The sequence below is a fragment of the Solanum stenotomum genome, chromosome 10 (genome assembly GCF_019186545.1).
Source record: "Solanum stenotomum isolate F172 chromosome 10, ASM1918654v1, whole genome shotgun sequence".
Taxonomy (NCBI): Eukaryota; Viridiplantae; Streptophyta; class Magnoliopsida; order Solanales; family Solanaceae; genus Solanum; species Solanum stenotomum.
In genome coordinates this window covers 5,072,964-5,083,582 of record NC_064291.1, presented here as the reverse complement: position 1 = coordinate 5,083,582, position 10,619 = coordinate 5,072,964, and the positions used below count along the sequence as shown (strand labels likewise).

The 10,619-nt window shown below is 36.3% G+C and overlaps 2 protein-coding genes and 1 pseudogene across 2 annotated transcripts in view; 2 read left to right on the top strand and 1 right to left on the bottom strand.

Annotated features, from left to right (window-relative positions):
- The window catches only part of LOC125841478 (uncharacterized), a 181,000-nt gene that overhangs the window by 49,866 nt on the left and 120,515 nt on the right, over positions 1-10,619 (top strand). The gene's annotated exons all lie outside the window — the stretch shown is intronic.
- On the top strand, positions 1,772-4,040 carry LOC125841756 (subtilisin-like protease). Its single transcript, XM_049520928.1, has one exon. It carries the CDS (start codon positions 1,809-1,811, stop codon positions 4,038-4,040), a length of 2,232 nt encoding a protein of 743 aa, XP_049376885.1. The 5' UTR covers positions 1,772-1,808.
- LOC125841754 (subtilisin-like protease 3) lies at positions 4,732-6,609 on the bottom strand (annotated as a pseudogene).

The following is a 10,619-nucleotide window of genomic DNA, read 5'->3' as shown; positions in this document are numbered from 1 at the left end:
AGGTGATCTTATGAGTAGATCTCAAAACAAAGACATGTGATGTTAGTTTGAAATTCTATTAGAAGAGAGAATGGCGCCGGGATACACTAATTATTTGCAATACAATGTGCCAAATTGACAAATTTGACAAAAAAATAATATTTTATGTTGAAGTGAGTGAGCACTGGGGGTGGGGAGGGGGTGGGGGATCTGGCTCTCTAGCTAATTGTTGAACCGAAAAAATGAGTTGGAAAGAAGTGGAACGAAAGCAAACAAGTGAAGACCAAAAGAGACAAATAATACGTGGGAGATTATTCAGTTTAACATAAAGAAGTGGGACGAAAGCAAACAAGTAAAGACTAAAAGAGATAGATAAGACGTTGGAGATTATTTGGTTTAACATAAAGTAGTAGGATGAAAGCAAACAAATAAAGACAAAAAGAGACAAATAAGACGTTGGAGATTATCTAGTTTGACAAAAAAAGACTATGTTGTAACTTGTAATTATTCAAGCATTTCAAAGTCTATCACTATTGATGAACTTGAAAAAATATGGAATTGGGTGGAGGCCTTAGATCAATAGGGAAAATAGCGTAGTTATCATTTTTTTAAAAAAAAATATCAATGAATTATTATCAATTTTATGTCTTTTATCTAAACAAGTCGTTATTTATTTATAAAATCAGTTTCACATATTGCACACCCATTTCTGAGGCCGAGAAAGCGGCACTCTTAACAGGATTTTTCAACACTTGGTGTCGTAGGACTCATTCGTAGGGACAACATTTTCAATAGAATTTTTTTCAACCATTCCACCACAGCTCAAGTTGGTGTATGTCTGCCATTATTAACACACCCTATTAGCTAATAAAAATATCAGTCTTTCTTAAAAGTGGATATAAATTAAGCAATAAGATGTTGACCATATTGAAGTTTTTACTATTTTATTTGTCCTTATTTTTTCTAATTCTCAAAATATCTTTTCTACAACAAAATTTCTAATCTCCTCTCTGTTGTTCATCCTTACCTTACAAAAATACTTTTAAAATTATCTTCACTTATTTGTTTTCATTTTCACTCTTTTCCAACTCATTTCTTCGATTCAACAATTAGGCAATGAGTTAGCGACCCCCCCCCCCCCTCCCCCTCCCCCAACATGTGATAAGACTTTCACATTAACATCACATGTCTTTGTATTGACTATGAAAATTGAAAGGAAATTGCTTTGAGATCCACTCATAAGATCACTACTAATAATTGACAAGATAATAAAATACTTTGAATCCCCTCTTTTAATTTGTCCAAAAAAAACTTAACCAACAACTAAAAACACGCGATTTTTAGACAAAAATTACCTAAGGAAGTTAACTACGTGCTGATTTACATTTCACAAAGGGTGTTGGTCGATAAAGAAACATGGCATTGATCATAAAAGTCGAAATCGATCCTCTAAGGGTAGTTTTAACAAGAAAAAAGATGTTACATAACAAATTCTAGAGAAGGTTGTCAATGGAAACAGTCATCATTCATCAAGTTGTAAATGTAAATAGCCCAACATGTAGTTAAAACTTACAGCTTTGCAAGTGGACATTTGTTCTTAATTAAGAAGAACATTATGAGATCAAGCTTTGCCATGTGGTCATTAATACTAATCCTTTCTAGGAAAGCAATTAATTAGATTAATTAACAAGAGGGGTCCTATTGATAAAACAAGATTATCAATCAAATTAAACTGAAGGGCCAGAGTAGTACTACTACATATACTCCACTTTTCTATGTGTACATCATTCATCAGTTCAAATTTCCTTTCTCTCAACACATTTGCAGCCATGAAAATATTTTTTGTTATTTTTGGTATACTTGCTTGTTTTTCATGGCCTAGTATGCAGAGCGATTTGGAGACGTACATAGTTCAAGTCGAATCACCAGAAAGCCAAATTTCCACTCAATCGTCAAGAATGGATTTGGAGAGCTGGTACAAGTCTTTCTTGCCAAAGACCATAGAAACCGCTGGCTTAGATGAAAAGCCGCGGTTGATATATTCATATCACAATGTGATAATAGGTTTTGCTGCAAGATTGTCAGCAAAGCAAGTGAAGGAAATTGAGATGACACCGGGATTTATATCTGCGTGGCAACAGAGGATATTGTTTCTACACACTACACATACTCCGAGTTTTCTTGGTTTGCAACAGAACATTGGCTTGTGGAGGGATGCCAACTATGGAAAAGGTGTGATCATTGGAGTCTTGGACACCGGGATTTCACCTGACCATCCTTCATTTAGCGACAAAGGAATGCCTCCTCCGCCTGCAAAATGGAAGGGAAAGTGTGAATCGAACTTCACTACAAAGTGCAACAACAAGCTCATTGGCGCGAGGACTTTCCTAAACAGTGATTCACCGATAGATGATGTTGGACATGGTACACACACTGCCAGCACAGCTGCTGGGGGTTTTGTGAAAGGTGCTAATGTGTATGGGAATGCTAATGGTACCGCGGTTGGGATTGCCCCTCTTGCTCACTTGGCCATTTATAAGGTCTGTGATTCGTTTGGTTGCTCCGACAGTGACGTTCTAGCTGCCATGGATGCAGCTATTGATGATGGAGTAGATATCCTATCTATTTCCCTTGGTGGAAATAGAAAGTTGTTCTATGAAGACCCCATTGCACTCGGGGCATACAGTGCAACAAAAAGAGGTATTCTTGTAAGTTGCTCTGCTGGTAACGAGGGTCCATACGATAGCACCTTATCAAATGAAGCTCCGTGGATTCTGACAGTAGGTGCAAGCTCTATTGACAGGAAACTCAAGGCCACTGTCAAGCTCGGAAACCAAAAAATACTCGAGGGGGAATCAGCATTTCATCCAAAGGGTCACAATTCGACATTTTCCCCTTTGTATGATCCTTCACGGAATGAAACCGACTTTGACAGCCTTTATTGTGGACCAGGTACACTTAGTGACCCTGAAATCAAAGGCAAAATTGTTGTGTGTTCGGCAGGTGGTGGTTATTCCAGGATTGATAAAGGACAAGCTGTAAAGGATGCCGGAGGTGTTGGTATGATCATCTCTAATACAGCTGATGATGGTTTTACTAAGTTTTCTGATCCTCATGTCCTTCCGGCTCTTCATATTACCTACAAAGATGGAATGGAAATTCTTGACTACATGAACTCAACGTCGAAACCAATTGCAAGAATTGCATTTCAAGGAACAATAATCGGAGATAAAGATGCTCCAGTGATTGCTGCATTTTCTTCTCGCGGACCAAACATAGCTAGTCCTGGAATCTTGAAGCCTGATATTATTGGTCCCGGTCTTAACATTCTTGCTGCCTGGCCTACCTCCGTTGACAACAAAAAGAACACAAAATCTACCTTCAACATTATATCAGGCACCTCCATGTCTTGTCCTCACCTCAGCGGAGTAGCAGCATTGCTGAAAGGCACACACCCGACTTGGTCCCCTGCAGCTATCAAATCAGCAATCATGACAACCGCTTACACAGTGAACTTCGCCAACGATCCCATCTTAGATGAAAGGCTCCTTCCGGCTAACATCTTCGCCATTGGTGCAGGACATGTCAATCCATCAAGAGCTAATGATCCAGGATTGATCTATGACACTCATTTTAAGGACTACTTGCCTTACCTGTGCGGTTTGAATTACACAAATCGTCAGGTGGGAAACCTTATGCAACGCAAAGTGGATTGTAGGTCAGTGAAACACATTCCTGAAGCACAACTAAATTATCCATCATTCTCCATCACACTCGGAAACATTTCTCAGACCTATACTAGAACAGTGACTAATGTCGGGGAAGCTAAATCATCTTACAGTGTGGAAATAGCTTTACCACCCGGAGTTTCCGTGACTGTTAAGCCCTCTATACTGAAATTCTCCAAGTTGAACCAGAAGTTGAAATACCAAGTGACATTTACGAGAAGAGATAATAGCCCAAATAGTGGTATTGTTCAAGGATTCTTGAAATGGAGTAGTAAAAAGTACTCTGTCAGAAGCCCAATTGCAGTTGTGCTAGAGCCTAAAATTGATTTCTAGTTTTATTTTTCTTCTCATTTTAGTAATTGGAACTTTGTATGACAAGAATATATTTGAATAATTTGCATATTACATTTTCACAACATCAAAAATGTTACCACATGTATTTCATAAACCCAAGACACATAATTAATACTAACATGTGTATAGGTTTTTACTTTCAACAATAATATGAACACAATTGAAAAAGTATGGCTGCTAATCGGAGGAATTAAGATCGCTTGGTCATTTACAAATGAATAAAAGAAAACAACATTTTCAGATCTCTTGTAAAGTGGACATAAAACTAAAAATTCAGATCTCTTGATGCACCAGTACTGCCTCTGTAGATGGAATAACAGTTCAAATTATTTTGTTGGATAATTAGCACTTTATGGTAAAAAATTTAACTGCAAAAGTATTAATCTCGCCAAGTTGGTGATAACCACAAACACATCTTTTATTCGCCAAATAGTGTGAATACTTTTAGCATTTAATCAACGTTTTGGATCTAAACCATTATATAGGATCCTTTTACATTGTAATACTGATCACTAACAATAAAAACACAAGAACAACATACATAGTGTAATCCCATAAGTGGGGTCTAAGGAGCGTGGTGTACGCAGCCTTACCTTGTGGAGTAGAGAGGCTGAATCTGGTAGACCCTCAGCTCAAGCACTTACAGGAAAAAGAAAAAGAAAAAAAAAAGCTAGAAATCCAATCTTGCAGTGTCTATCACAATTGCAATCGGACTTCTTACAGAGTGCTTATTATTAGTCCATTTCAAGAATCCTTGAACAACGCCATTGTTTGAGCTATTAGCTCTTATTGAAAAGGTCACTTGATATTCCAACTTCTGGTTCAACTTTGAGAAGTTCAAGGTAGAAGGCGTAACAATCACCGAAACTCCTAGTAGAGGACCTATTTCCACAGTGTAAGATGATTTTGCAACCCCAATGTTAGTCACCGTTCTTGTATATGTTTGAGCACTTGTTCCAAGTTTGATGGAGAATGAAGGATAATTTAATTGTGCTTCAGAAATACTTTTCACTGTTTGGCAATCCACCCTATATTGTAGAAGGTCTCTTATCTGTCCATTTGTATAATATAAACCACATAGTCATCAAATGGAGTATCGTAAACTAGTCCTGGATCATTAGCTCTTGATGGATTGACATGTCCTGCACCAATAGAGAAGATGTTAGTGGTTGTCATGATTGCTGATTTGATGGCTGCAGGGGACCAAGTCGGGTGTGTGCTTTTCAGCAATGCTGCTACTCCACTGAGGTGAGGACAAGACATAGAGGTGCCTGATATAATATTGAAGGTAGATTTTGTGTGTGTGGAGGTAGGCCAAGCAGCAAGAATATTAACACCAGGACCAATAATATCAGGTTTCAAGATTCCAGGACTAGCTAAGTTTGGTCCGCGAGAAGAAAATGAAGCAACCACCGGAGCATCTTTATCTCCGATTGTTGTTCCATGGAATGAAAATCTTGAAATTGGTTCTGATGTTGAGTTCATGTAGGCAAGAATATTCATACCATCTTGATAAGTAATGAACAAAGCTGGAAGGACGTGATCATCGGCTAACTTAGTGAAACCACCATTTGGTCCACTGTAGATAATCATGCCAACACCGCCAGCATCTTTTACAGCTTGTCCTTTTCCAATCCTAGAATAACCACCACCATCCATGCACAAAACTAATCTGCCTTCAATGTCAGGGTCATTCAGTGTACCTGTTCCGCAATAACGGCTGTCTAAGTCAGCTGCATTCAGTGCAGGATCAAACAATGGGAAAAATGATGGATTGTGACCCTTTGGATGAAATACTGATTCACCCTCGAATACTTTGTGGTTTCCTAGCTTAACAGTTGCCTTGAGTTTCCTGTCAAGAGTGATTGCACCTACAGTCAGAATCCACGGAGCTTCGTTTGATAAGGTGCTATCATATGGACCAGTATTACCGGCAGAGCAACTTACAAGAATACCTCTTCGTGTTGCAGTAAACGCACCGAGTGCAACAACATCATTATAGAATGGCTTACTACGTCCACCGAGGGAAAGGGATAGGATATCTACCCCATCATCAATAGCTGTATCCATGGCAGCTAGAATGTCAATGTTAGAGCAACCGGACGAATCACAGACCTTATAAATGGCCAAGTGAGCAAGAGGGGCAATCCCAACCGCGCGTTCCCAAACACATTGGCACCTTTCACAAAACCTCCTGCAGCTGTGCTGGCAGTGTGTGTACCATGTCCATTATCATCTAATGGCGAATTACCGTTTTCCAGAAAAGTCCTTGCGCCAATGAGCTTGTTGTTACACTTTGTAAAGAAGTTCCAGTCACACCCACCCTTCCATTTAGCAGGAGGAGGAGGCATTCCTTTGTCACTAAATGAAGGATGGTCAGGTGAGATCCCGGTGTCTAAAACTCCGATGATCACACCTTTTCCATAGTTGGAATCCCTCCACAAGCCCATGTTCTGTTGCAATCCAAGAAAATTTGGAGTATGTGTAGTGTGTGTAGAGGCAATATCGTCTGTGGCCTTGCGAATATAAAGCCCTTTTTCTACTCCATTTCTTTCACTTCCTCTGCTGATAATCTTGCTGCAAAGCCTTTCATCACATTATGATATGAATATATCAATCGCAGCTTTTCATCTGAGGCAGCGGTTGCTATAGTCTTTGGCAAGAAAGAACTATACCAACTCTCCAACTCCATTCTTGATGATTGAACGGAAATTTGGCTTTTTGGAGATTCGACTTGAACTATGTACGTCTCCAAATCGCTCTGGATACTAGGCCATGAAAAATAACCAAGTACAGCAAAAATAACAAAAAGGATTTTCAACATTTTCATGGCTACTAGTTGGCTATGAGAAAGGTATTTTGAACAAATGATACTTTGGAAAGTAGAGTTTGATACATTTTTGCATTATTTGAACTACTAGTTTATATAGTGATCTTACCCTGCAAGTTTTTGAATTGTTTATTCAATAGATCCCCTCTTGTTTAAAATACAATTAGTAGATGTATATTAGTCTAATTAAATGGTTTTCTAGAAGTGATTAGTCTTAATGACCACATGGCAAAGCTAGCTTGTTTTGATAATCTTCTTTATTATGACTAAATTTCCACTTGCAAAACTACGAAGTTTAAATTTAGTATTGGAGTTATATGAGCTTGAATGCAGCAACATATATGATATAGACAATGAGAATTCATTGACAACTTATATGCTAAACTTGCTATTACAACAACAACATCATGCCCATTGTGATCCCACAAATGGATCCGGAGAGGGTGGGGTGTACGCAGACCTTACCCCTACTTTGTAAGAGGTAGAGATGTTGTTTCTGATAGACCTTCGCTCAACTTGCTAATACTATTCAGGTTTGATATTTCTTAGTTAAGTTGTGTAAAGATATGACACCTAAGCCTAATTCAACCCCATGAGTGGAGGATTACCCAAGTCCATATAAGCAAACTATTGGTACATTCTCCAACCAATGTGAGACTTTAACCCACTCTAACACCTCCTTCACGCCCAGAGGCGCAATTGGAGCGTGGACAGCAGCCTAAACGAGAATGGACCTAGCTCTGATACTATGTAGAGAATTTTGAACTTAGAGTCACCAAAAATAATCTTATTTTCTTCTCAATTAGTAGTGATCAAGATAAGGGGAGCCTTGGAGCAATGGTTTAGATGTTTCTGTGTGACCTATAGATCACCGGTTTGAGCCGTGAAATTAGACGTTAATGCTTGCATCAAGGTAGACTATTTACATCACACCCCTTGAAGTACAACCCTTCTCCAGACTCTGCTAATGTGAGATGTTTTGTGCGTTAGAATGTCTTGTTTTTTTTTTAAGTAGTGATCAAGAAGTGTGATGTTAATATGAATTTTACTAGAAGAAAGAATTGCGGAATTGATTACTTAGAATGCAATGTGCCAACTTGTATATGTTTGTATTCAGCCAAATTTGACCACAAAGTGCTTGGAGGAGTTGGGTATGAGGAAAAGAGTTTTATAGACGTCTAAAACTCACCAAAATAGCTATTGTCATGAAGTTTCAAATTATATTGGTGAAACTCTATATATGTTCAAAATACTATGAGGGTTGAAAAGTGGTTATTAGGGGAATTTACCTGTAAAGCACATACTCTTAGGGTTGATAGACTTACTAAGAGAGGTAAAATGCTTATATTAAGAAATTCTTCATTCTCAAGGTTTGAATCGAAGTTTAATTTCTAGTTAATTAGAGGTGGATAGAGCACAACCATCTAACCGCACCACCTTGATGGTTCTTCGAATGGCCCATTGTTGATATCAAGAGGCATAATACATAAAATAGACACTCAAATTTGACCTCAATTTGACAAATAAGCATTCAAATTTTGAGGGTGCACGTCTAGAAGCCTCATGATCTCAATCAATAACTAAATACTCAACACGTCTCCACTGTATCTCATGAATACCCGACATGACACAACAATTTTGGAGTGTCTAGATGATCAATTTATAAGTTGGAATGTTCAACTAACAAAGTGGAGAGGAGTTGATCGATGTGTTTAGTTATCCATTCTCAAAATTGAAGTGATTATACTTGTCAGCTGAGATCAAATTTAAATATCGTAAATTCTTTATGCTTAAGTAAAAAGACTTGGCTTGACTTCACTTTTCTGTTTCCCTTAAATGAACATGACTTGCCTTTAATTAAGATCTTGTGTCCTTTTTAATAGATAAAGTTGTAGCACAACGTTATTACCTGCCAGAAACAAAAAAAATTGCACTAAATTATGTTCCATGTGGATCTGTTATTATTGACATAAAATACTGAAGTCTTTGGAATTATCAATTGAGTAACATGTTAGTTACTTAGTTAAGTGTCCATCAAATGAGTAAATACATTTTCTAAGAACGTAGTTTTCAAAAGTTGTCCTTGAACTCCGTTTGTCTTGAAATTCAAAAGGTTCATCTCAAACAACCTGTTTTTTCGTATTTCAAAGTTGTATTTTAATTTGTTGATGCGTTCGTCACTAACTTTTAATTCCTTTGATGTACTTGTCTCCACCTTCCTTGATGCCTTGTCACCAACCTTTTTTTTTAAGCACTTGTCTCCAACTCTATTAATACACTTGTCATCAACGTTCTTTGATTTTCATTGAATTACTTATCTTCAATCCCATTTAAATTCATGCACCTTTTATTTAAAAGATACAAAATAAAATAACATTCCTTAAAGATAATATAAATTTTATAAAGTAACTAATCAATTCCGTTTCATATCGACACCACCTCAACAAGAAATGTTGTCCTAGCTCCAACTTTGTTCTGCCATCATATTAAGATAACTTATAAAACTTCTCAACATTAAATCCATGTAGCCTATACTTTGTATATAAAAACATGATTTACTGATATTTGTTTATAAACACTTTTTAATTATATACACTTTATACAAGATAATTAATAGTATATTATATATAATATTTTTTCTCAGATATAATATTATATATAGCTATTGAGGTACGTGATAGTAAATATTTTATAAAGTTGTATTTTTTTTAAAAAAAAATCAACATTATAATGTCAATTTTTAAAAATATACATATAAAATACCTTTAAAAAAATTTAAACCATGAATTTATGTGCCTAATAATTTAGGCTTCAACAAGTTGTTTCTTAAAGAATGTCTTGATATATCCTTAAATATCTCATATTGTTGATAAAATGCTTCGAATGTCATCTACAATTGTCACACTTTAAGCTAACAACATCTATATTTATAATAGTACGGAATCTACTATTCAACAACAAAATTCTCTATTCCTATGTAATTCTAATTATAAACTTTATTAAGATATGAATTAATCCTAGGGGTAAAAAGGTATATTCACACATCCAAGTAAATGAGGAGTGGGTAGGGGTAGGGGTAGGGTGGGTAGGGGTAGGGGTAGGGTGGGTGGGGTGGGTGACATGGTCTAAATCTTTTTTTATAGCCTAACAAGGTCGTTATCCATTTATGTTTGTCGTCTAATTTTTGTAGGTTGCTAGGAGATTTTGGTCCCTAAGAACACAAACTATTTATGTGACGGTATTTAAAAATATATGATTCTTTTTTTAAATCAAATGGAGGTAGTAATAGATAGCTAAAATTGAAGAAAATTACAAAAGTGGTCCCATATATTGAGAGTAGATTTAAAATAGGCATTTAATTTAAGCATTTAATAGTATTGTTCCTTTAAGTTCACCAAACATTAATACTTTTAGTTTCTGTTAAATATTTAAGAATTTATGTTTATTAGATTTGATAAAGACAAAAGGAAGATAAATAATCAAAACATCAAGAAAATCTTATTAAACTCTAAAATATGTAACACAAAATTTAGACTAGACACAGTTTTTTAAAATATAAAATAGCATAAATTAGCGTACAAAAACTGCATTAGACTCTAAAAATAAATTAAAAATTAACAAAACCAGCTAATTTTCCTTTTTTTCCCCTCTTAGATCTAGTCCAATTTAACAGACCTCTTTCATAAATACTTGATTTAACAGACCTTTTTCATAAATACTTGATTTTT